The 26,361-nt window shown below is 43.3% G+C and overlaps 1 protein-coding gene across 2 annotated transcripts; it reads left to right on the top strand.

Moving 5' to 3' along the window:
- On the top strand, nucleotides 1-26,284 carry taok2b (TAO kinase 2b). Of its 2 annotated transcripts, XM_084567755.1 has the most exons (21): nucleotides 1-537; nucleotides 3,774-3,914; nucleotides 5,524-5,595; nucleotides 5,703-5,804; nucleotides 7,421-7,466; nucleotides 7,574-7,670; nucleotides 7,973-8,086; nucleotides 9,542-9,633; nucleotides 9,759-9,852; nucleotides 10,353-10,434; nucleotides 10,863-11,030; nucleotides 11,573-11,779; nucleotides 12,247-12,506; nucleotides 12,634-12,811; nucleotides 13,021-13,149; nucleotides 13,392-13,595; nucleotides 13,688-13,927; nucleotides 19,966-20,178; nucleotides 22,292-22,474; nucleotides 23,031-24,277; nucleotides 25,563-26,284. In XM_084567755.1, the coding sequence occupies exons 2-20, from the start codon at nucleotides 3,783-3,785 to the stop codon at nucleotides 23,973-23,975; spliced, it is 3,558 nt and encodes a 1,185-aa protein (XP_084423881.1). In that variant the 5' UTR covers nucleotides 1-537; nucleotides 3,774-3,782; the 3' UTR covers nucleotides 23,976-24,277; nucleotides 25,563-26,284. The 2 variants fall into 2 exon arrangements, with proteins under 2 accessions (XP_084423881.1, XP_084423880.1); XM_084567754.1 differs by lacking the exons at nucleotides 19,966-20,178; nucleotides 22,292-22,474; nucleotides 23,031-24,277; nucleotides 25,563-26,284 and having other exon boundaries at nucleotides 13,688-18,250.
- The last annotated feature ends 77 nt before the right edge of the window (nucleotides 26,285-26,361 follow it).

A 26,361-nucleotide genomic window follows, 5' to 3' on the forward strand; every position in this document is an offset into this window, starting at 1 on the left:
TCCGCCATCATGAAGTCCTGAACAAAAACGGATGGGAGTCGAGCAAAATGGGGATAACACGAACTGGAGATGAAATCCGCCGACAGCACTAGCGTAATGACAGCACGCAGCGGACAACGGAGCGGAGCCGAGGATTTTCATGAATCGTTTTCCCATTGAAAACGTCCCAGGCAGCTCCCGGCGTTACGTTATTTAGTTAGCCCTGTTGCTAACAGTCGCCAGAGCTAGCCCCTGATTTTCTTAGGAAGACAGCTCTGCTAGTAGCTGGCTAGGTTAGCTGGCAGCCGTCAGTCAGCTAGCTGTCACTTTAACTGACTGACACTTTGCTCATGTCAAGTCGTACAGGCGTGCTAGCTGTCCAATTGACTGGGAGCACCAGGATGGCGTGGAGTTTGAGTAAAAGCATCGACCGACAGAATGTGGGTTGTTCGTGTTGAATAGACACCAGCGCCGAGGAAAGGGGAGTGAGACCAATATTTTCCAGCCAGGCCGGTTAGCTAGCTCTTGAGCTAGCTACAGTGGATCCCAAAAGCCACGGTAAGACATGTTATAAATCATTCAACACGGTAAAGCAGCCGAATGCGCATCTCCACCTCTGTCTGCAGGGAAGAGAACAGCTAGCTTCATTAGCCACCTCTTTTTCAAAGCCTGAAGACGTTGACATTGACATGCAAGCTTGTTGTTGGCCTGCACCTGGAGTTGTTGTCCAGCTGCTGTTAAATACATGTCATGTATGTGTTTGGTGAGCAGGAGCAAAGATAGCCTAATTGACCAGCCAAGTGCAAAAGCCATCCAGCCTGCTCAGCTGAGATGCACACACAGATCGTGATACTGATGGCAAGCACACATCAGGACAATTACATCTCTGTCTTACACCAGACAAGGACAGTATGCATTTTGTTTTCCATAATGTGCCCAAGGTGCTTCAAGACTGTAAACTGAATGTGGGTTAAATAGATCATTCTGGATGAAGGCACATGAATGAAGCATTTGAAGCCTCTTTCTCTGCTGTGTCTGGCTTGTTTGTGACACGGGTGGATTCTTAAAATACAGATCAAGAGCTTGTGTTTGGCTTTGTTGCGAGATTTTAAGAACTTCTCATTTTCAAAGGGAACCAGCCGCTTCCTCTTTGCCAGCAGAAAAAATGTACACAGAAATGTTTCAACTGATGCTTGCTTGCAAATGTTAAAGGCTCAATTGCTTAATTATTGGCCACTTAAAACATGCTGTTAAATCGGTATTTCAATTGAGTCTAATAGCACCACAATCTACATCCTCCAAAAGGATCATACATTTGAATTACCACCTTTGTAATGCTGTTTCAATATTAACCCAACATTAAATCAGTCAAGAGGGGGGGTTTAGTGCAGGATGCAGATCATTTTTGCTAGTATACCCAATAAACTGGCAAGCGAGTGTTGAAGACTTTAAAATGGGAGACTGAAATGTAGCCTTTTATGCACAAACATCACAGTTTGTCACTGTGTCAACAACACTCAGCCAGTATAGCAAGTATATTTATCCTTTCTGCAAAGAAAGATCCTTTCTGCAACCATACTGCAAAAAAAAGTGAAGTTGGGTGTAGAAACGCTGTGACTGTGGGAAAAATGATGTGTTTTTCTGTAGCACACATCCACTATGGTAACCACAGTGTAGTAAATTAGTAATTCCTATTCATTTTTAATTATGAAAAGCCATTTTAGGCACCGAATGGCCTAAACTAGTAAATTTGAATGTCTGCATTTAAAAAGGCAGTGTCTGATGTTGCTGTATTTTGGAAGTCAACAGACACCATTCATGATAAATCCCACAGTATACGGTGTCACATCACCATCATCTATAGGATGCAAAAGAAAATGGATCTTATCTGTTATCAACATCAAGCCTAAAAGAGCCTAATGTGCCACATATTCAACTTTGTTCCCTAGTCCATCTATAACAAGCATCACTCATTTAGATGTATTAACATAAATGCTCACCTCTGATTAACTTTAGATATCAAACTCTGAAGTGAAAACTCAGGTAGATCCTGTGGTCAAGCCTTTGCTACACACTAGGCTAATCATAGGCCCGATAAACTGAATGGCAGCTTAATGCTAAATTGTGAATTTTCTTGCTATTGTCTGCTGCTTTTCAGAGGCGCGTCTTTCTGTGCTGGCCAGGCTGATGTTGTAAAATGTCCCACTCATTATGTATAAAGAAGAAGAAGCCTTTATTTTCATCACACATACATTACAGCACAGTGAAATTCTTTCCTTTGCACACAGATTGTTTCATAAGTGAAGTATAACATGTGTTTAGATAAAAAAAAATCAAATATCAGCTTTACAATTCTAGGCATTCCACTTCATGACTGTACAAGTTATCAATTTCCATGTATTTGTATATTTTGTTTGCGCTGAACAACGTCTCGTCTTGGCATGCAATGTAAGCTTGCACACAAGAAAGGAAAGAAAGAAAGAAAGAACAGTTCAGTCTGACTTTGGAGCGTTTTGCTCGCTGGTTGTTCACACAAGCACGTCCGCTGTCTAATGGCTGTGTCATTGAATGTGCTACCTGCTGAAGGACCAGTCATTATTACTGTAGGAGAGGAAAGTCTTATTTAGCATGTACTGGAAATAAAAAGCAATTGTGTGGTGGTTTATGGAGTCACGCTTTATGAGTCAGGAAAAGAAACCTTTCCAAAAAGAATTGCTGGAAGACATTTTGAGATATTTGATACTCTGCAGAAGCTAAAACTCTTTATACTGTCTCTGTTGAAATCGTGGTTGAGTATGACAGTACAAAATGTAAAAATGCAAAATACAAAATACTAAATACTATTTAAGTATTGTTCAGCCCCGTGCTTCTGGTAGAGAGACAGATGGATGTTGATGGATGAATGAATAGGTAGGTGGACTGATGGTCATTTGAAGCTGATGGGCACTTTGATGTTTTCCGTCTGCATGAACCAACACAGATTTGCACGCACACTTGCCAAAAAATTAGGTACACAAGTCATAACTGTTATAATATTCAGTTTATGTTATAACAATGTAGTTAAGGTGGTAATTCAACTATATAATCACTGATTGAATTGAACACAAAAGGGTTTCTGTTATTTAACCCACTGACTAAAATGGGATTGACTAATACTTTTATGTACAGTACAGTACAATTCAGTAGTACTACAAACCATAACCTCCAAAATGAAAACACAACGGAATCTACAGCTTTGTTATTTTAAACACATATTGATTGCCATAACCTTCATGAAGCTAAGATTTAGTGCAGGACTGTTATATTAGAATGCATTTGTTTTCACTAGTGTGCCTAATGAACTGAAAAGTGAGTGTGTTTTTTGTATTAGTAAATACTTTAAATGCAGTTGTAGTGTAGGAGACATACACACAAAGTGATTCAAGCCTGCGAAGTGCAAGCGCCGCACATAGCCAACTAGTGTGTTGGTCATTTGTGGGCTTTATGGCAGCAGGTCAGCTTTATTGTTAAAAAATAAAAGTGCTAGTTTTAATTTAATTGCTTGAAGGATGCATCTATTTATTTATTTGTTTGTGCAGTTCATTGGTGGAGGTTTTTGTTTCCGCTTCTGGGTATATTTAAAAAATGACTTCAGCTGCATCAGTGTATACGATTTCCCCAAGAGATCCAAGTGTGTCGAGTATATGTGACAGACGAGACCATATCTGCGAGGCAGCTCGTGTTTCCAACACAAACGCTGGTAATCCTTCCAAATAACAGACGCTCACCCAGTGTGTCTCCTTCGCGCTCACCAGGCGCTGGCCATGCCGTCGAGTGTGCGGGCCGGGAGCCTGAAGGACCCGGAGGTGGCTGAGCTGTTCTACAGGGAGGATCCCGAGAAGCTCTTCACAGACCTGAGGGAGATCGGCCATGGGAGCTTCGGCGCGGTCTACTTTGTGAGTTACTTTCCTTGGGGTTGGGGTGTTCAGTAGGAAAGTGATATTGGTGCTGCAGTGGCCATAGTTTGCATGCACACACATTAGAGCTCTTATGTGTAATTATTTTGCTCAGATTTGATGTGATTACCCACAATATAAATTCAGATGCTGATCCCTTTATAGGTTTGAATTGTGTATCTTGTATATGTCAGCTGGCCTAATGATATTTATAAAACTAAGCATTTAAAACACATTGCGCTGCATAAATTGAAAGTGCAAATTTATATTATTTTAAAATAAGGAACAGAGTGAGAAATAATTAGGTTTGGTTTAGTTGCTCAGCTTTTCTCTGAGGTATTGAGTTAGCTTGAAAGGCATTAATAATATTTATCTTACTCAGCCATTACTCAATCAATAAATAATGTAAGCAGTGTCATAGAAATGAAATGAAACTCTTCTGTATTGATTGGTCTTTCTTTTCTCTGCTCGGACAAAATCACCTTGGGCTTTGCTACTTCAAGATGAATGCTTCTAGATTTATTTTTGGCATTGCTTAGACCAAAAAAATCAATTTAATGATATATAATGATGATATAATGAACACTGTAAATAATGACTGGTTGCAGATCTAATGCTTCTTTTTTAGTTGTAGCAACTGAGGTGCCATCAGATAGCAACTAATGTTTTCAAAGTAGGGCTGGGTTAAAAAGGAAAAAGATGTATTTTCCGATTCGAAAAATCCTAGGCCAGATTTTTTTGCCATTTCCTGCATCCTCTCTATAGAAGTCTTGCTGTGGTCATGGTCAATCTCGAGAGATCACGAAACAAGATTAGTTCACGTGCGAGGGAGATTCAAAACGTGACGGAAGCTGCAACTCTGAGAGCACCGTCAGGCCTAAGGGCTGATGTGTGGCTGCATTTTGGATTTAAAAAGTTGGATGATGGAGAAGAGAGGGACAAAAGCAAAACAAGATATGCCTGCTAGAGGTAAAATACCACAAAACTAGAGAGCACATTAGTTTTATGAAAATCTGTCTCATAACTAAACAAAATTGTTTAAACTGTAATTCCTCAAAATGGATCAATATTCAGTAGCAACACCCAGCTCTATTTCCAGAGGCTCTTTTCCCCCATCATTTAAAAGTATTTATTGCTGTCAGTTTGTACAAAGAAAATGTTTGCACAGAAAACAGAGGGATATTATGAGTCAGAGATGATGTCCATTTTAAAAGTAGTGAGGATACTTAGATAAGCGCAAACACGAGGTGGATAAACCGCAGGAGAAAAGCAAAAAGCAAAAACATGGTGTGAGTAAGGGACAAAGAACAACTTGCCAGTGGTGGATGAAAAGCCCTGTTTAATGAAGGGTGAAAAAGAGCTAGTCATGGATGAAGGGATGCACGGTAGAGGGCGAAGGAGAAGAGGGAAGGAAGCTCAGCAGAGATCCTCGTTTTATGTAATAGTGATTTCTTTGTTGTAAAAGCGGCCGATGAATCACAGTGTTCTCAAGTGCTTGGTGAAAAAGCGCTGTGTGCCAACTGTCAGGAAATAATGCTCATCTGAAAAAAGGCCATATCTGCTCCCACGAGGACTATATTGTCTCTTGTCTCTAACTTTTCCACACTAGGCCCATGACATCCGCACAAATGAGGTGGTGGCCATCAAGAAGATGTCCTATAGTGGCAAACAGTCCAATGAGGTAGGACCTAACGACTCTTTGATCCTTGATTTATTGTCAGTGTAAGATCAATGCATCTGTGGAGGATGTTTGCTCGTCTGTGATCTGTGAATCTGTTTGTGCTCCAGAAATGGCAGGATATCATCAAGGAAGTGAAGTTCCTCCAGAAACTGCGCCACCCCAACACTGTTGAGTACCGTGGATGCTACCTGAGAGAGCACACAGCATGGGTGAGTGAGAAATGCATTATTTTAGATGTGCAAAATGTGCCTTTCTGTGTGTTTAAGTTGTTTCTTACACAAAAGTCTTCCTCAGCCCCTTCACACTTTCACCCAACAGAGCATGTTTTTACAAAGCTAAAAGCAGACTATGGTCTTTTTGATCAAATTATTCCAAGAAATAAACCTGAAACAAAAAGTCCCTTCTGCTCATTCTTGTATTTTCCGCTTCATACAAGGCCTAGACAAAGAACTAACAGCGGTGAAGGCCAACTGCGGTGTCTGTGTGAGAGTAAATAACTCTCCACACCAGCAGGTGAATAGTCTGCGTTAGGTATTGAAAAAGACTGGCTACAAACCACTGTAGAGATGACATGAAGCTAAAAAAATGAGGAGAGCTTAAAGGGTAACTACTGTTTTTCACAACCTGGACCTTATTTCTGGCATAAAATACGATCGTTTACTCACCCATATAACTTTGGTGTCATTTGTAGTCGTTCGGGAGATAATTAGATCAGCATATATCCATATAGTGGGAGTGACTGGGGCACCGAAACGCAGCCTCTGAATAACGCATTATCTGCCACGAAACTTGTTCATTTCACCAATATTTTGTTATAATACGCTAGTGCTGTTACCTGTTATCATCATCCGGGGTCTGTAGATTGACCTGAGGTTGTGGACAAACCATAGCAGTAGCAAGCATGGCGCTCAGAGATGACATCATCCAGGTCAGAAGACATCATCTGTAGATTGACCTACAGACCCCGGATGATGATAACAGGTAACTCCGGACTCAACAGGGATTACCACGCGTACGATAACAAAATATTGGTGAAATGAACGAGTTTCGCGGCAGATAATGCATTATTTAGAGGCTGCGTTTCGGTGCCCCAATCACTCCCACTATATGGATATACGCTGATCTAATTATCTCCCGAACGAGTGCAAATGACACAAAAGTTATATGGGTGAGTAAATGATCGTATTTTATATCAGTAATAAAGTCCAGGTTGTAAAAAAAACAAACAAAAAAAAACAGTAGTTCCCCTTTAACTGCATCACTTGCTTGTTTTCACTTCGGTTGTCTTTTCACGCATTGGCTTGCTTAACTGAACAGCCAAGTGTGAATCTCTGTCACTCTGCCACCGATTCATGGGGTTTAAATAAAACACAGGAAGTGTTGACCCCTCATCCTAATATTGACAGCGGTGTCTAGAACTTCCTTATTTTGTGTATGAGGCAGTACTAAGTAGCCTCAGAGTCTGTGTTTGTTCAGCCTTGCCTCTGAAACTTTGTGAAACACCAGTACCTAGAACTAGAGATTAGATGTAGTCCCTGGTTCCTCTGTGCAGTTTTCGTTCCACGGATCCTAAAAAGTTATATAAAAATAATGAAACTTTAGTACTGTATTCTCAGTATACATAATAGTGAAAGCTAATCCTTGTTCAACACATTGTGGGAGATATTTTACAGGGTTTAGGGTGGACATGAGCCTTGGTTTGACAACAGCTTTCCACCTTTAACAAATACACTTAAGTCTCGGGGAATACAGCCTCTGCTCAAGAATGTAAATGTCCAGCAGGCTCTTAGGTTGCAGTCTAACATCCCCTCTGTTTTTCTCCTAGCTGGTGATGGAGTACTGCTTGGGTTCAGCTTCTGACCTCTTAGAAGGTAAGTAGGAAAGAAGAGAGTCCCTTCAGTAATTATAAAACACTAATGAGTTAATAATGTATATCAGCTACATAAACTGATATCTTCTAATGTCTGTCCTCATCCAGTCCACAAAAAACCCCTCCAGGAAGTGGAAATAGCTGCCATAACCCATGGTGCATTGCAGGGATTGGTGTATCTTCACTCTCACAACATGATTCACAGGTAACCCCCCATTTCTTTTCTCACTCTCTGTATCTATTCTGCACTCCTCCCCCACACTTCTGACGAGAGACAAAACAAAATACAGGGGAGAAAGCACAAACTGTGCCGCCTGAGATAAACTCATACAGCTTATGCAATGGTGTTTGTGCTCACGCTGCACAGCAACACATTTCAGTGCATCTTGCTACTCCCCAGCCTCCGACAATGCCTTTTCTCTCATGTGTCGCTCTCTTTGTTTTGTCTTCCTCACATTTTTCCCTGACCTGTCATTTTCTCCTATCTGATCATTTGTCTCCTCTCAGGGATGTGAAGGCAGGAAACATCTTGCTAACAGAGCCGGGTCAGGTCAAACTGGGAGACTTTGGTTCTGCCTCCATAGCTGCCCCTGCCAACTCCTTCGTGGGAACACCTTATTGGTAAATCACCACTTTTTACTCACAACAGTAGCACGCTTTTCATAAAGCGAGGTTTGAGAACTCCTGGTGGATTCATAGGATTTCCTCACCAAATTTTAATTTAGCAAAGACATATCAAGTTGCCTCAATGCAAACAATCAGTTGTAGACCAGTTAAAAGTCTGGTCTACCTCTGTATGACAGTTTTTTTGTTTTTATTGAAACACTTTAAACGAATGGCCATTTGCTGCTTTACCGGAACATTAGTATTCCGCTGATATTCAGGATAATAACGCAATCAGGGACAGACAGAAGCACGGCAGTAGCAAAACAACAAGTTGTTTAAACAAGTGTTTGAAAAGATGAACAAAGATGTGGGCAACACCCCAGTCTCAGTCATCCTCTCTTGTTGAATCAGCTTCGAATTGTCAATAAAGCAGATTCAATGCTCCACAGCTGGCTGAGCCACTTCGTGCATTCTGATTGAAGTTTTGATGCATGTAAACGCATATGTCTTTATCAGATTATCTTATTTCATGGGTAAATCTCTAACCTGCATTATTTCAACCGTGGAAATGAAGCAACCGTTTCACAACACTGTGACACATTTCTTGTTTCCTGTGATTACCACACATTTAAAGTCATCCGCTGTTTCACCACTTGGACACATTTAATTTGAAGCAGAAGTTAGAAATGTTTGCATTAATGATAACTTGGCTTGATGTAAAGAGGGTGGGCCATAAACAGTAAGACAGAATGACTGTATTACATGAATGGATTAAATCCTGTGACTCAATGGTGCGTGTGAAGGATTCAGCTCAGGGAGGGTGAGCTCCACCGCTAAATAACGCTAGTATGGCTTAATTGTTGACTGGCTTTTTCAGAAAATGACAAATCAAAAAGAGTTGGATTTGATGAAAATCTCATAATTATAATGTTATGTCCGAATGAAATAAGACTGCTGTGGATTATTTTGCTGTACATGTGGAGAAACATCATTTTTATTTACTGATGGTGTCTAATTATGCAGGTAGCATCAGTTTTCTGAGCAACTCAGCAGACCTCTCACCTCTATCTGAAAGGTTGTGCTTCATTTATTGCTGCAGTAGTGAAAAGATTTCATCAAGGTGCAGCTTCCTGAAAGTCTGATTCAAATTCATTCAAAGTATGCAAGTTCAAACCTGACCAGTGATGAGCTGCAGGAAAACTGAGCCCTTAATATTAAGTTATTTGAACTTAAACATTCTTATTTTTCTTCTCATATTTATTAAAATCTGTAACTCAATAATGGTTCCACCATTTAGCTACAAGTTACTGTTCTTACTGTAGGCAGCCTGACCCTCATAGTGTCTGCTCATGTGGTGTTGACGCTGGACATGACAGTGAGCCCCGATGTGCTCCTCTCCGTTGGTTCAGGATTAAAGGAAAAGAGCTAGAAATGAATCGCTGACGCTTTATTGTTGTTTCCTCCATGCAGGATGGCCCCTGAGGTGATCCTAGCCATGGACGAGGGTCAGTACGACGGGAAGGTGGATGTGTGGTCACTTGGCATTACCTGCATAGAGCTGGGTAAGAGATGGTGTTTTGTTCGCGTCAACAAAGCTGAAAGCATCCAACTGTTTCCTTTGCTTTATACTTCTCTTTATTTACCTTCCTCCCTCTGTCACGCTATGTTGTTCTTTGTCACTCTCTAGCGGAAAGGAAGCCTCCTCTGTTCAACATGAATGCTATGAGTGCCTTATACCACATCGCCCAGAATGAGAGCCCTGTGCTGCAGTCTAATCACTGGTGAGATGCGATGACATTTCATAACCAGACGCTGTCCTTTTAGGCGAAGACGATTATTTTCCTTTATCACTTTATAGTATATTGTAAATGTTAACCTTATAAACATGTGATTATTCAGGATAGATTGAATTTATGATTTCACATTCCATTAGCTGGGGATTTGTTAGGTGTGTGAGGTGACAGCAAAGCAATAATAAAGAAATTCAAATTTTAAATTAGATTTCTTATTTCAAGTGTGATCAGAAGGTCAGCATTTAGTTAACATTTGGCAATAAACAAAGTTCTTGCACATCACAGTGAATACAGCAGCAGATGCTCAGTGTTGCTGAAGGCAAAACACGGGGACGCTACAGTTTACCACCAGTGTGCTGTGAGAAAAGGAGAAATTTGAAAGGGTTTTCATCTTGTTCTTTGATGTTGCTGCTGAGCAAACCCAAAAACCTGTTTTATTTGTCATAACATAATTTATGCCTTTATAATGACAGTTTTATATTTTTCAGGTCGGATTATTTCCGCAATTTTGTGGACTCCTGTTTGCAGAAGATCGCCCAGGACAGACCTACCTCTGATGTGCTGCTCAAGGTACACTGATTATCTGATTATCAGGCTGTTGATGATTATCTTTGTGCCCAACTAGCAGCTCTAGTTGCTGTTAGGGAAATAAATAATTTGCCCAGCACTTCGATTCCAAAGCAGATAATCCTGCTTTGACACAGGTGTTGAGTGAGTGGATAGTGAGTCACGCCAAACAAGGAAACAGTGACAGTCGTCTGTATATATTTTTTAACTTTAACCAGATGTTCAGCCTATTACTCCATCAGCTAGAAAATCTCTTAAAATGCAACGTTTCTGTTTTTTCATTATTACTCACTCTGCTTTCATGGAAACTGACAGAAACATAATGTTTCCTTCTCGTCAGTTAAATTATTTAAAATCATAAATATACAGAGATTTGTATCCTTGTGTCTTTTTCCCTTTTACTCATCCTCTCATCCTTTCCGTCCACCCAGCACCATTTCCTATGCAGAGAGCGCCCCGTGACCGCTGTGATGGACCTGATCGCACGCACCAAGGATGCTGTCCGGGAGCTGGACAACCTTCAGTACCGGAAGATGAAGAAAATCCTCTTTCATGAGGCGCACAACGGTCCTGCACCAGAAGGAGGCGATGAGGAAGAGGTAAGGGTGGGACAGAGGAAGAGGAAAAGGCTGCAGGGAGACATCAAAGGCAGAAGATGGCCACTTGCACTGCAGGGTTTTAATTTATGTTCACCTTAAACATTACTGTGGGGAATTGTCAGGATTGTGTTTGCACCAGCTCCATGTTGTAGGACTGTAGTCAGGTGTACTAGCTGCCTCAAAGAAAGACGGATAAACCAAACTTTATTTTTAGAAATAACCACGTATCAGCATCTGTTAAAGCAGATGGTATTAGCCTTCATCCTGCCTTTGTATTGAACTTAGTTATTTACATACGACCCCTTTGTTTCCATACAAAGGCCTTTGATGTAGTTGGCTGTTCCCCCAAAAGGAAATGAAGGAATTCAGAGAATGTGGGGCTGCACTTTTCAGGAGTGGAGTATATTTTACTGTATAATGTGTGTTTTACATGTTTGTGTGTGCTAGAAGCAAGCTAATGCTTCATAATCCCTATGAAGCAAAGAATTCATCCTCATCCCGGAACTATTTTCACAAAACTTCCTCCTTTCCCTTTCCACCAGGATGTGGAGCAGTATATGCTGCGCACCGGCACAGTCAACAGCATGGAGAGCTCCCACTCTCTGCCATCCATGTCGATCAGCGCCAGCTCTCAGAGCAGCTCAGTCAACAGTCTGGCAGACGGCTCCGATGACAGCGGGGAGATGGCCATGATGCAGGAGGGAGAGCACACCGTCACCTCTAACAGCTCTGTCCTGCACAAGCCCCTGGTCAGTCCGAATGTCAAACTGTCTGTGGGTGGATTAGTTCTCTGATGATCCCTTCATCCCAAACTCCTCTCAGACACCACGTCTGTCAGTATGAAAGAACTCAATAGGCATCTGAAAAGAGACAAACAGACATACTGCTGTTATATGATCAAAGTAGTATTGATTTATTTCAGTGTACTATTTTTTGTGTCACAGTGTCTAGTTTTTAGTTAGTTCGAGTGCTCAGTACTGTAGATACCATATCATTGATTGAGGGTAATCTACAGAGGAAGTCATCCTGTCCTTATCAGACCAGTTTTACATGTGCATACTTGCACCACCTACAGGAAAAGGAAAAAAAAACACACAGCAGTCTCGGGTTAAACCTGCAGATACACAGCAGAGTTGTCAGTATCGCCACCAACAGAATAAAGCAGAAAATCATCACACTCCTTTTTTTTTCTGCTCCACTTTTCTCCATATTGTAGAGCCATGACAATATCTACGATGACCCCTATCAGCCGGAGGTTGACTCACAACGAGAAGCTTCATCTTCTGGTGTCGGTGGCGGAGGAGGAGGAGGAGGAGGAGGAGGAGGAGGAGGGGGAGGTGGAGGGGGAGGTGGAGGTGGAGGGGGTAGACGTAGACGAGGCCGAGACCATTTTGCCACCATCAGGACAGCCTCGCTGGTCACCCGTCAGATCCAGGAACATGAGCAGGGCTCAGCCCTCCGAGAGCAGATGTCTGGGTAAGTGGCCAGGAAGAAGAAATAGAAATCTGTTGCTTGTTGTTAAAAGCACTTAATCGTACTTACAATCTGAAAGGGATTCGCCTACCGTCTTCAGTCTAATTTCCCGTCTTGTATTTCCTCACAGGTACAAGCGAATGCGGCGTCAGCACCAGAAGCAGCTGATGGGCCTGGAGAACAAGCTGAAGGCAGAGATGGACGAGCATCAGCTGAGACTGGACAAAGAGCTGGAGAACCAGAGGAACAGCTTCTCAATGGAAGGAGAAAAACTCTCCAAGAAGCACCAGGCTATCCTGGAGAAGGAGGTGAGCTGATGGAGGGATGAATGATGGTTAGACAAGTAAACTAAACAAGATATGAAGGTGTTTTGGTTGAACAAAGTTGTTTGATCAATGGGAAGAGTATTTATTGTTAAAGAGTCTGCTGCAGTTTTGTTTGTTCTCCATTTAAGTTTGTAATCATCTCTTCATTTTGACCTCCTCAGGCTCCTAGTGAGATTGTTTGTTTTTTACAGACAAAGGCAGTTCTGACCGAGGAGAAGAAGTTCCAGCAGCACATACTGGCCCAGCAAAAGAAGGAGCTAACCAGTTTGCTGGAGTCTCAGAAACGTCAGTATCGACAACGCAAGGAGCAGCTTAAAGAGGTGCTTCTGAGTTTTGTCACATTATGTCATTAATCAGCTTCCTGCTACACAACAATTTGCTGAGCAATGCTTTAGTCAAACATCCGCAGTGAGAGCAGCATGGTCTGAAACACAATGTCTGTTTTGAATACACTTCCTGCATGAAGGTGATGAAACTTCCACTGCTCTCCTGCTACATAAACTGTAGGGATCTTTCAACTTCATCTCATACCAGTAACACTGCACTATTTTATCCTCTCAAGGAGCTGAATGAAAACCAGTCGACGCCAAAGCGCGAGAAACAGGAGTGGTTGGTTCACCAGAAGGAGTGTCTGCAGCAGCATCAGGCAGAGGAAGAGGCAGGCCTGCTGCGGAGGCAGAGGCAGTATTATGAGCTACAGTGTCGTCAGTATAAAAGAAAAATGCTGCTAGCACGTCACAACCTGGAGCAGGATCTGCTCAGAGAGGTAACACATTTACATTTGATAGACATATCTCTTATACACATTTTAGAGTGAAATATTACAATATCCCTCCATTGTTATCTTTTCATCCCTAGGACCTCAACAAAAAGCAGACTCTGAAGGACTTGGAGTGTGCCATGCTGCTTCGTCACCACGAGTCCACCCAGGAGCTGGAGTTCCGCCAGCTGGGCTTGGTGCAGCATACGCGGGCCGAGCTGATCCGCACTCAGCACCAGACAGAGCTCACCAACCAGATGGAGTATAACAAGAGGCGTGAGCAAGAGCTGCGTCAGAAACACGCCGTGGAGGTCCGCCAGCAGCCCAAGAGCCTCAAAGTGAGTGAGAGCACCCAGGGCCAGGGGTCTCCGGAGGAGAGGGAGAGCCAGTCAACAGAGGGCGGCAGCTGGGACAGTGAGGCGAGAACGGTAGAAGCAGAGGAGGAGGACGACAGGGGTGGCGGCGAGTTAGAGAAGGAGAAACGTGTAGCGAAGGAGATTTATGACGTTGAGGGTGAGCTTGATGGAGCTGTAGTGGAATTCCGAGACGGCGATGTTTTTAGAGGAGGGGAGGAGGTGAACGGGGTGAGTGCCCCTGTGGTAGCTGAGGAGGATGGTAAACCAAAGGGAAATGATGAAGGAGAAGATGAGAATGAGTGGAAAATTGGTGAAGAGGGAACAGAAGAGAGGGAAGTAGAGGGAGTGCAGTGGGAGTACGAGGAGGATGACGGTAAAGCTGCGCATGTAGACAGCGATGAGGACGAAGAAGAGGGCAGGGGTGTGGCTGATGGCTGTCCGTCAGAGCTCATCTCATCCCTGTCCCCAGAAAAGAGACGGCTGCGCGAGCGTCACATCGATGAGCTATCGGAGTTTTATTTCCCTGTCGCCCCAGAGGAGCTGGAGGCCATACCTGCCTCCCCCCCTTCCGCCCCACCTCCTGCCCAGACATGTTTGCCTTCACTCTTCTCTCACGCTATCTGCCTCCTCCTTTCCCTCTCCGCTGCTGCCCAGCCCTCAAACCTCACTTTGCTGCTACTCTCCATCTTCCTCCTCTCCCTCCGTCGCTCACCACCTCTGCCCTCAGTGGCCTCTGTCCTCCTCTCCGCTGAGCTTGCCTTCTTGGCGCTCTTCTTCTCGTATCTCTTCCTTCGTTCCTGCTGCTCTCTGTCCCTCACCACCTACCTGTCACTAAGCCTGTGGGCCAGCGGCCTCTTCAGCTTAGGACTCTCCTTCAGTCTGGGGATTTATTACATCCCCATGATTTTGATCTCAGCCTCCTTCCTCAGCTCTCCCTCCCTCTTCCTGTCCCTCTACTTGGTTGTGGTGCTGATTGTCAGGCCGGCCCGTGACTTCCTCCAGAACGCACCGCGCAAAGTCAACCGCCTCTGCATGCGGGTGCTTTTCCGCCTGCCTCGCCCCCTGTTCGCCATGTGCCAGTCGATCCTGGGTGGCATGGCTGAGCGTAACCTTTATGAGATGTTTCCCAAAGCGGGCCGCAACTGGGGTGTGCGCCAGTCCAAAATCCCCGTTCCCCTGAAGAGCTTGCCGCTAGAGTACCAGGCTCGCTGCAGCAACGCCTCTCCCCTGGCCCTGGGCTTTCTCTGGGTGAAGCGTTTCAGTAGACGCCCCCTCGGGGTCCTGGCAGACCTGGCTAACTCCATAGTGCTAAAACTAGCCAGACAGGTCCTCAAGAAGCTGCCGCCTGGTGTCAGGAGCAAACTCCAAACTCTGGGCCTCTTAAAGAAGGAGATCCCGAGCAGGTTGCCACGACTGCTACCCAGAGAGATCAGAGAGAGGAGGTTGAGGGAGAGGAGGAGAAGAGAGAGGGAGAGACAGAGGAGGGAAGAGAGGGTGAGGATGTATCGCGAGGACGCAAGGTGGGAGTGTGGGTTGAGGCGAACTTCTTCTGGAAGGTTTGTGAGGGGGAAAATCAGGCCGTGGAGATAGAAAGAGTTTGGGATGAATCAAATAAAAAGTGGAGAAATGAGTGTAGGTGAAATAGAAGGGCGGGATCTACTATTGTTTTGTCTTTTTGGTTTGGGTCCACACGTCTCTCATGATTCCCAAAATGATTTCTGGTCACATTTCTTAAAGAATTTAAGAAGAATTTAACTCGCGCACATGCATATCTGTACATGCGTGCGCTGGCTGTGGAAGCTTATCCAAACACGTGCACATGTGCACAACAAGCCATACTGTTAAATCAGTGGGAACAAGCAGTTGAAGCCACAGTTGCTGTACCAAACCCAGTGAAGTTAGAACGTTTTATTTTGCTTTTTGTAAAAGTTCCTGAAAGTATCTTTAATTTTTATTATTTTGCTCTTAATTTGTAAGACAAATATTCTTATGGTTATTTTTGAGACCGTTTTTGTGCAATCTTGTTTCTCTTTATAGTGCTTTTGTTTCACAGGGTGCGCTGTTTTGTCAGTGCTTAGAACAAATATTACAGTGTTACGTAGCTCCATGGTTAGACTTTCACTCCCCCAAGCTGAATACTGTGAAAAAGGACACACAATCGTTTCACTAAGATCACCCTAAACACTAGCTCTCAGTCAGGCTGTGTAAAAGTGCAATAAACAGCTGAGTAGAAATATCTGGGACCATTGTTTGAAGCAAAGACTTAAATGGTTTGTAGAAGTCTTTATTAGACTTAAAACAATATAATATGGGGCCATTTAGCTGGAACATGAAGCCTATCCAGATAAACTAGAGTAAGTTAAAGCTGTGGTTCAATGCTGAATGCAATCATTAAACATTCAGCAGGTGAAACCATCGTCTTTCTTCTGAGCCTGCAGGAATTCTTTGAGGACTACTACAGTATATTGTTACCTTCTTAGTAAGATTTGCATGCGATCACAATGAGCCTTAGTTTAATCCATATATTTCTCTAAACAAATGCTTGTGACTTGCACCTGAACATAGGGGATCGTGAATAAAAATAACAATGGCTGCGATTCCTTCTAAAAGGGAAGGTGACTTTGATGACGCATTTAGCGTCTGATGCTCATTTTAAAAGCCTAATGTTAGACAGTATCCAGCTGCTGACTGTGACGTGTGACCCTGCTGCTGGTTACTGCTCTGATTTTGGCCGCTGCTACGGTTCGGTCTGCAACGCTGCGGCCGTATTACTGTTTGAAGCTGTCGGACGTGCAATTAACACGCCGCAGGACTTCGCGAATATGCTAGCTTCAACTCGGTGACAGCTGCGACATCTGAAGACGGCAAGATAACCGGTGACCCGGTCCTAGTTTTGTTTGTGAAAGTGGAGCGGCAGGATCGCGCCTGACAGCCGCAGCTGACGGTGCATCAACTCCCCCCCTCTGAAGGGACAGCCAGTGTCCATTTACTGTAGTGCACGATACAGGTCAGACAAATGAGAAGGTAACACAGAAGTAGTCCTCAAAAGGATTCTCAGTCGCATTTGATGGCTCCGTATCTTTCAGATTCTAGTTGCTGTTTTATTGCTCTCTGTGCAATAACCTTGTTAAGATTTACCATGTAAACAAGCATCCCCTAACAATCAAAGAAGATTAGTGCCTCGTTCGACTGTTTGCACAAATGTGAGGAGTCTGTTGTGAAGTGACATTTCCTTCATCTATAGCAGGAACATGAGAAAACAGACAGAAAAAGCTATTTAATATCTCAGCGTGACTTGATTTATATGAAGCCATATAGAGAATCATTTGATCAAATGAATAAATAATGATGAAACTACTGAATGTGAATGTTAAGGCTGAGCAGCTCAAATATCAAATGAAGAGAAGACTTATAATACCCAGTAATATAAAATTTTGCACTGTCCAAAATGTCAATGAACATGTTAATTCAGGTCTGGGTTAGAGGATTTTTATTATTGATTTACCTGCTAATAAAAACCAAAGATACATATACTGTTTATATGTAGAGATGCTGAAACCAGAACACGTTTGGTATTTTTTTTCAAAAAAGAAAAATGAACGAGCGTCAAAATACCAGTAATACCAGGAAGAAACTTGACGGTTAAATAAGTGCTGCTCTGTCCCCTAAACACCAAAGTGCTCAGATGAGTTCATTTAATGAAACGAATTCAGGTGAAAAAGCGTCCAGATGTGCCGTGGAAATGCGGCGGCCGCGTCAGGGCTCAGAAATAAAAAGGATTTAGGACTAAAGTGCCCCGTGTGTCGCGGAAAGGCCACGTTTGAGCCGTTTACATGGAGGAATATCACCGAGTATTAAAACTCGGTCTTAACTGTAATACGACCCGTAAAAGTAGGGCACATTTTTTTTGGGGTTGTTTTTTTTTTTTATAAATATATATAACCTGCATTTCAGAAGTCTAGCTTTAAAAGACAAGCTTCAAAACAAACATTGTTTTATTTGAATGTACCGTGTTGGCCATTGATTTGTGTTATTCTCCTGTTTCCTGTGTATGTTTACATGTTTGCATTCTGTGTTTTTCAGTTTTCCACAGAGTTATATCACTTTGATTTTTTTTTTTTTATATCTATATATTTAATTTATGCAGCGTTTATAAGACTGCATTGTGTCCGCCGACGTTTTGTCGTCCTCTTATTCTCATTTCAACTGCATGAGTGTTGGTGTACTGTACGGCTGTGTGCTCCCCGGCATAGAGAAACATTTTGTAATTTTTCTTTACACAAAAATAAATTCTTTTGTGTTGAAGTCATTGTTTGTTTTTATGATTTCCTTTTTTTTTTTTTTTTGTTTCCATTATTACCATGTCTTCATTCATTTACTTTCCTCCCTTATTGTGCGGAACGATTCCTTTGACTTCCTGTTCATTTTCTGTCATCACACATACCTGTTGTCATCTGTTGTGCCCCTCCCTTTGTCTAGTCTACACCAAAAATAGTCCCAGCAGCAGGTTGTGTTACTATAGAGTTTCCTCTTTGTAGATGCGTAAAGTTATATTATTTCAATCCACATTTGTCTGATCAACAAGCTGGAGTAGCAAGTGTTTTTAATATACTTATTATATCCGTTTGTTTCAGCACTGTTACAGTCCAGTCATATTTTAAAACTAACTGTTGATTGTAACTTTTAAATAATACCAATCTTGTAGCCTTTTTACCTAGAAAAGTTAAATTTTTGTTAAAATATCAATAAGGATAATCAATATAAAGAATGATTGTTCAGTTTATGTATAAAGTGTGATAAATTATGACCAGATTATTAGACTTATTGAACATATTAACATATTTATTTCCATTTCTATTCATGTTAAGTTTCCTGAGGTTGCAGATTGTTAACACGAGAACCTAAATTACGTCAAAGCTGCAGTTTAAACAGTCATCCTGACTTATCACAATAGGGGAAGCACAGGTGGAACTAAAGATTTAATGGCATTTAGCCACAACTAATTCCACCTATGATTTTTCCTGTGACAAGTGTCTGCTGGGGAAAAAGGTCTCTCTGGTGAATATCACCACCTATTTTCCCTCTCAGTGTCTTTGTAAATCAACTGTTGATAGGACCTTTAGACACGTTCTTACATAATTAGGACTGTTAGACTCATTTGCTCAAAATCAAATTTGCATTGAAAACTGCGTTAAAACCACTGCATCTACTTACAACTGCCTATCTTTGTTGCATAAATCCACAGTAATTGCAAGCACTCCACCACTGACAGGCCTTTAAGCAGTTGTGAATGTTTCATAGACTTTCCTTTTGAGGTGAAATCAGGTGTAATGTATGATGTGCAAGCTTCTGCAGGCAGCCAGAGTTCAGGCTGCTCTATTAACAGACTTTAGTCCACACCTACCAAGTACGTGACTGAAGTAGCTGTAATACAAAAGCAGAGCTTGAAGAACCAATAATTACAATAGTTACAACTTGAAGACCCTTTGAAAAGTGTTTTAAAATCTTCTCTAATACTCGAGCAATAATCTAAGCTAAAAACGGGTGTAGTTTGACCAGGAAAACAGTCATTTTATATACAAATTAGTGCTTGAAATTAGACTTTTTCTTACGCTTTTCTGCCCCGAAGCTCAAAATGCAGGAAATTCTTGTGAGATTTAAAAAAATAAATAAAATAAAATAACTGTGGCTAACATATCTTTTCATGAAAGATCCAACCACTTGTAGTAAGAAACCTTATGAGTGTGTATGTATTTTCAGAGCCTTTCAGGCTTTAAACTTTGGGTTAAGGTTGTTTAAATTTAATTTAAATCCATTTAATTTGTCAGACAAACTGTGACAGACTGTGTATATGTATAATATCTGTCTGTCTGGCCATGATGTCACTGTCAAACATCCATCAGGTATTTATGTTTTTATTTGAATATTATTCTTGAAAAGTCATCACTGTGTTCATATGTGAAAACCCCACAGGAGCTCTTTAGCCCAGCTGCTTCCATCTCTCTTCTCTCTCCCTACAGTCCAAAGAGCTTCAGATCAAGCGTCAGTTCCAGGACACGTGCAAGATCCAGACCCGTCAGTACAAGGCGCTGCGCAACCACCTGCTGGAGAACACGCCCAAGTCGGACCACAAGGCCGTGCTGAAGCGGCTGAAGGATGAGCAGACCCGTAAGCTGGCCATCCTGGCCGAGCAGTATGACCACTCCATCAATGATATGCTGTCCACACAGGCTGTGAGTAAGGCAAGGAGACGTCGTTCGCTTCACACTCGCACCACACCACCACTGCTGTGCCTGGCTCGGGGCCCACCCCGCCCGCCTGTCTGCCCGCCTGCCAGCCTGCTCCCGGTCCTTCTGTGTTAACCTCCACTTAAACGCACAGTTATAGCTGTTTGTCCATCCTGTTTACCCTGCAGTTAAACAGCTCCGTGCAATTCCTCTTCCAAAACACCCTTTTAAACCAACTTTAGAGAGCGAGATAATCATTTTCTCGGCTGCTTTGAGACTTTTGATGGAAGTTGATGTGTCAGAAGTTAGAATATCCTCATACAGCTTCGTCCTCGTGTCGTCCTAAATTACACATCAGTCCCCAGAATGTCTTATCCCCCTTTCACACCTTGAGTCTGGAGTTTGTGGCTGTTAATTGGAAGATAAAACGTAGGATCAAAACAAATATTTCTAGAACGGATCCTAGTCGTGTGAGTTTCAGGTGGGCACCACCCACACGTGTTCCAAATAAAAACCAGAAGTGGATGACAGAGGCTCTTCACAGTCTTGAATTAGCCTCAGTGTTATGTTCATACTTATATGAGCGTCACACTGCTTTGAAATGATAAGGCCGGCAGTCTGAGATGAGGCCCCTTCTCGTCCTCTTACAGACTGATTGTAGGGTGCATTGCCTTCCTTTCTGCTGAAGGCCGTGCTGTCTGATTCTTTTGTAAGAAGTTTTGATCTTGTCCCAGATTAATATTTAATTTTAGATTTTTCTTAACTGAACATATAAGACCCCCCCAAAGGCCAGGAAATAACGGTAAAATTAAGGTAAGGCTCATTGCCCTCACTTGCTCCAAGATGACTTCATATGTTGACTTGAAAGCCCTCCTCAGTCATCCTCTTAGAGTGCGACTCATGCACACAGGCTTTTGAATGGATGAAACTTTGTAGAACGAGACGGGACGCAACAAAATGTCTCGTTCCCTTGAATGACATAACCCCCTGCGCTACTTTAATTAGCTCACATGGCAGTGGGCCACGTAAGCCTGGTAAGCCAAATCCCCGCTGTCCTTGTTTGTGCACACATGTACTCACTGTGGTTAAAGTCGGTTTGGGAAGGTTTCCCACACACTGATTAAACTTGACCCTGAAGTCAGAAATACACTGATCAGGCATAACATTATGACCACCTTCCTAATATTGTCTTGGTCTCCCTTGTGCCTCCAAAACAGTTGTGACTCATCAGAGAATGGACATGGACATGGGCCTTTTGAGGGTGTCCTGTGGTGTCTGGTAACAGAACGTTGTTAGTGGGGGCCTTTGGGTCCTTTGAGTTGAGGGGAGGGGCCTCTGTGGATCATCCCACAGATACTTGATGAGTTCATAATCTAGTGAATTTGGAGCCTAGGTCAACGCCTTGTGCTGTTTGTTTTTTGTGTCTGTGTCATGCTGCATCCTGCTGGGGATGGCTGCTGCCATCAAGGAGTGTCATTGCTATGGGGTGGGGGGTCCTGGTCTGGTCTAGGTGGGTGCTACATGTCTAAGTAACATCCACATGAATGAATGGCAGGTCCAAAAGGTTCCCAACAAATTGTCACAAGATGGTTAATGTCATTTACTTCTCTTGTCAGTGGTTATAATGTTATGGCTGATCAGTGTTTATTCCCAGTGTAAGCACAAACACCAACACCTCTAAAAACACCATTTTTGAACACTTAGGACACCTTTCAAGGGAGCAACAGTTTTCATTTGGATTTTAAAAGCAATAACAGTGACTCAATTTAATTTATTTTTTTTATTTTTTATGTGTTACTATATATGTGTATATATATATATATATGTGTTACTATCCATGTCACATACATATATATATATGTAACATGTATAAATAGGCACACACTGATCAAATTCTCTCTGATCAAACACTCATTTAACCAAACCAGTCTGCAGCTTGCACAGCTCCTCTGATCCTCTCCTCCGCTCTCTTACACATCTCCCTCTCTCTTTTTTATGTCTGTCAGACTTCCTAAGCCTCTCCTCTTCTAACCTCGTCGACACAAAAGCACATTTCCCCCCACACAGTTGCGATAAAATCCATTTTTCATCACACTCCCTCCTCTTCCTTCTCTCTTAGCTGCGGTTGGACGAGACCCAGGAAGCGGAGTACAAGGTGCTGCGGATGCAGCTGCAGCAGGAGCTGGAGCTGCTGAACGCCTACCAGAGCAAGATCAAGATCCACACCGACACGCAGCACGAGAGAGAGGTCAAGGACCTGGAGCAGAGGGTGTCCATCCGCCGGGCCCTGCTGGAGCAGAGGGTTAGAGTCCAATCACTTCTATGAAAGCAAAGCTCCTTAGAATGTAGAGCGGGAATTTGGTGAGTTTCAGGAAACGTTTTAGCAAACAGAGAAGATCGTAAACTGGATGTCATTCATCTTCAAAGGGAGTGAACTATTGACATTTCATTTAGATAAAACTTGCTATTTTCTGGATGCTGAGCCACTTAAAAGATGTTCTTAGGCATATTGAGTTTAATACGTCTTTGTTTTTTCTGTTAGCTAAACTGACACTGAAAGCTTGTTGAAAAAGCAGCCATCATTAAATAGTCTCCACCCAAAGGTCCACACCGAAGATGGTTTGCAGCTTTCAGCCATATAACATAATCTTACTTGTAATAAATGCCAATTTCCCTGCCAACTCCATCTGCTAAGTTCTAGAAAGCTCCAGAGAAAGTAGTTGAGCTTGTGGTAAGACTGGTTTTGTCAGCTGCTGCTTCCAAGGTGAAGAAGGAAACATCCATTTCTTCATTTGCAGCATTAATTTGAGCTCTAGTTAAAATGAAAACTTAAACCTGACCACACTGTCTTTCCCTAGATCGAGGAGGAGATGTTGTCCCTGCAGAACGAGCGCTCTGAGCGGATTCGAACCCTCCTGGAGCGGCAGGCCAGCGAGATCGAGACCTTTGATTCAGAGAGTCTGCGTCTGGGCTTCAGCAACATGGCGCTGACGGGCATCCCCAGCGAAGCCTACCCCAAACAGGGCTACTCCAACGCCCCGCCCTCCAGCGGCCGCTCGGCAGGCCACTGGAGCCACGGCATCCACCCGCAGAACGCGGCCTCGCAGCAGCTGTCCCGCCGCAGCCACAACAGCAGCAGCAGCAGTGGCATCGGCAGCGGGGCAGGGGACCGCAGGAGCGAGTCCTCCTCCTCCTCCTCCTCCTCCTCCCACGCCTTGGGAATGGCTCTGGGGCTGGGGCGAGATGGGAGGGAGGTGCACCACTCGTCCCGCTCTTCCGCCTCCTCGTCCTCCTCCTCCTCGTCATCTTCCTCCCACCACCAGCGCCACCACCTGCCCCAGCACTACCACCACCAGAGCACGCCGCAGCTCTACCGTGAGCGGGAGAGGGATCGAGATAGGGAGCGGGAGAAGGAGAGGGAGCGGGAGTGGGCCGGAGTGCGGGGCTCCGGCGGCGACCTGGCCCACCCACACCCCCTGCCCTTCTCCCATCACCTGCCCTCGCGCTCTTCTTCTCAGTCCCTGGCCATGCTACCTCCCCCTCCACCTGCTCCTCCCTCCATCTCGGGCCCGTCCTCCTCTTCCTCTTCCTCTTCCTCCTCGCAGGGGGGGATATATGGAGGCGGCGGGCTGGCAGTGCGTGGTGCCCCTAGCCTGATGGCCCTGAGGAACAGCCCCCAGCCTCTGAGGAGGACGGCGTCCGGCGGGGGGCCCGGAGGCGCCGGCGGCAGCGACGGCGTCCTGAGCCGAAGCACCTCAGTCACTTCGCACATCTCCAACGGCTCCCACCTCTCCTACTCTTAGACGGCAGGAGGAAGAGAGCACAGCGGGCGATAGCAAGAAGGGTGGGAGTGATTTAGTACGGTAGCTATCACAGGTTGCATCTCAATACTCTCAGCTTGCTCCCTTTCTTTCTTTCTTTCTCCCCTGAGCTGATCTCAACTCTTAGAAAAGCTGAAAAGCAGATTTAGGGACATCACCCTTTTTCTCTTAACGCACAGAAAGAGATGAATCCAAATCAAAGAGAGGACAAACTGACATTATTGAGCTGCACCCCGCCTCTTTAGACTCAGGGTGGGCAGAGAGGTTTTCTCCCATTCTCACAGGTACGAAAGAGGGAGGGAGGAATGTAACCACCTGTGAAACCACTGCATCACGGCGTTGTTAGATTTAAAAAAAAAAAAAGAAGGAGGTTTCCGTTTTTATCTTTGTTACCGCCTGTATAAAAGTGAGATAGGACGTGTGAAAGGTTTAGCCTTTTTAATTCCTCCTAGAGCTGCAGAGAGATTGGACGGCAGCCGTGTCTTCTTCTATGATGTTCTGCGCTGGAATGGAGAAAGAGAGAGGACAGGGAGGGGGGAAAAAGGGAGACAATGTTTTGTTGCATTGTGTACGTACTTGTATGTAGACTGTAGTGTCCAGATATTATCTAGCAAGCACTCGTTCAGATGAACTTCAGAAATGGGGAGAAGGGGGGGAGAATTACAAAAAAACAAAAAAGATGAAGTTTGGAAAACAGTTCTTTTTAGTTTTTTTTTTTTGGTATAAGTAAAACAAAACACAAAAAACTAGTCGCTTGGAACGTCACCAATGCCTTTAAGGGGTTCTTAAAGGGATGCCGTGCCATCAAAAATTTTTATTTGATGACTGCGAGATGATTTAAAGCCGAATACAAATACACAGAATGTTTGTAAAGTCAAGACTCTTCTAAAAAAAAAATTTTAAAAAACACCCGGGACGACGAGGATGAGGAATTATTTGTGTGGACATGTGCAAAAGAAAAAAAAAACATAAAAAACAAAAAAAAATCCATGACATATTGAGTATCTAAACAACATACGTGTCTATGGGAGTCACTTCCGATGCATGAGATAGATGTACAAAAAAAAAAAATTGAAAAAAAAAAAACATTTGTAAACATGACCAAACACATTTGAGACGTACCGTTATCTGTCCCAAGTTTCACCGGCATTCGAGATCACTCGTCCCACATTTTTGGATCTTTACTGTACATATTTATGGGAATATTAAAAAACGAACACACACACACAAAAAGAACAAAAACACTTGGTTTTATAGAGTAACAAAGATAGTAATTTTGATATATTCAAATGAGCACCGAGGCTTAGGGCGACGACTCCGACTGCATTTTCTATAGGTGTCAATATTACCATAACTAATCCTGATGTAACTGTTGTAGTTGTAACCACATTTTAATTGCGCGAAGCAAAGGGCCCCACGTTTGACTGTAAACAACAACAACAAAATAGCTGATGATGTTAATGTGTTAAGGATTATTAATAAGGGCTTATTAATAATCGTTAATGGTTTACTATGTGTGTGTCCAGCGGTAAAGTCCAGTTATATTGACACTTTTTTTTTTTTTTAAAGACACTTCTACAGCAACAACCCCTCTCTTCACATGAACTCTCCTCCTCTGGACTAGAAACAAAAAAAAAAAACAATTGGCCACTGGAATGTAAATGCTGGTTTTCCTTCTTATTATTTTGTTATCTGACTGAAGGGTGCAGCATGCAATCAGTGCAGAAAGCTGGGAGCGTGCAGGAGAAGAAGAAGAAGAAGAAGTAGAAGAAGAAGAAGAAGAAGAAGAAGAAGAAGAAGAGGTGAAAGGTCGGGGCTTTGATTGAGCTGCTGTGAGCGTGCACCCTCTTGTGCCGGCGCAGCAGCAGTGACAGCAGACACCGATCAGTGTTCAGTGAGCATGATGCCTCTGAGGCCCAAAGGTTTTAATCTCCCTTCTCTGTTTTACTCGAAGGAGATCAGACATTACTGGACTGTTTTTCTTTTATTTTTTTTTTCGTTTCTGGTTATTTTTTTTAATTATTTAAAAAACGAAACGATAATCACCCCTGCTGTTTGTATGACTCAGAAACACCAGCTCAAGAGAACTCCCTGTATAACCTACTACTTTATGCTTGGTTGGAATCTCAGTGCATGCCTAAACTCCTTATATAGACTAAGACTGGCGGGGGGTTCGGGGGCGGCCTTTTGTGCGTGGGAATCGGTGTGCTTGTGTTTCTAGGTGGGTCGTTGTCGGTGTCAGAGGTCGGTGGCTAGAGCAGAGGAGTCTGGATGGAGGACGAAGACGCAGCACAGGCTCATCTGTGATTTGCAGGTTTTTTTGTTTGTTTTTTTTAATCTTGTTTTGGTGGGGAGGGAGGTGGGTTGA

This window comes from Chelon labrosus (assembly GCF_963514085.1).
Source record: "Chelon labrosus genome assembly, chromosome: 19".
NCBI classification, from domain to species: domain Eukaryota; kingdom Metazoa; phylum Chordata; class Actinopteri; order Mugiliformes; family Mugilidae; genus Chelon; species Chelon labrosus.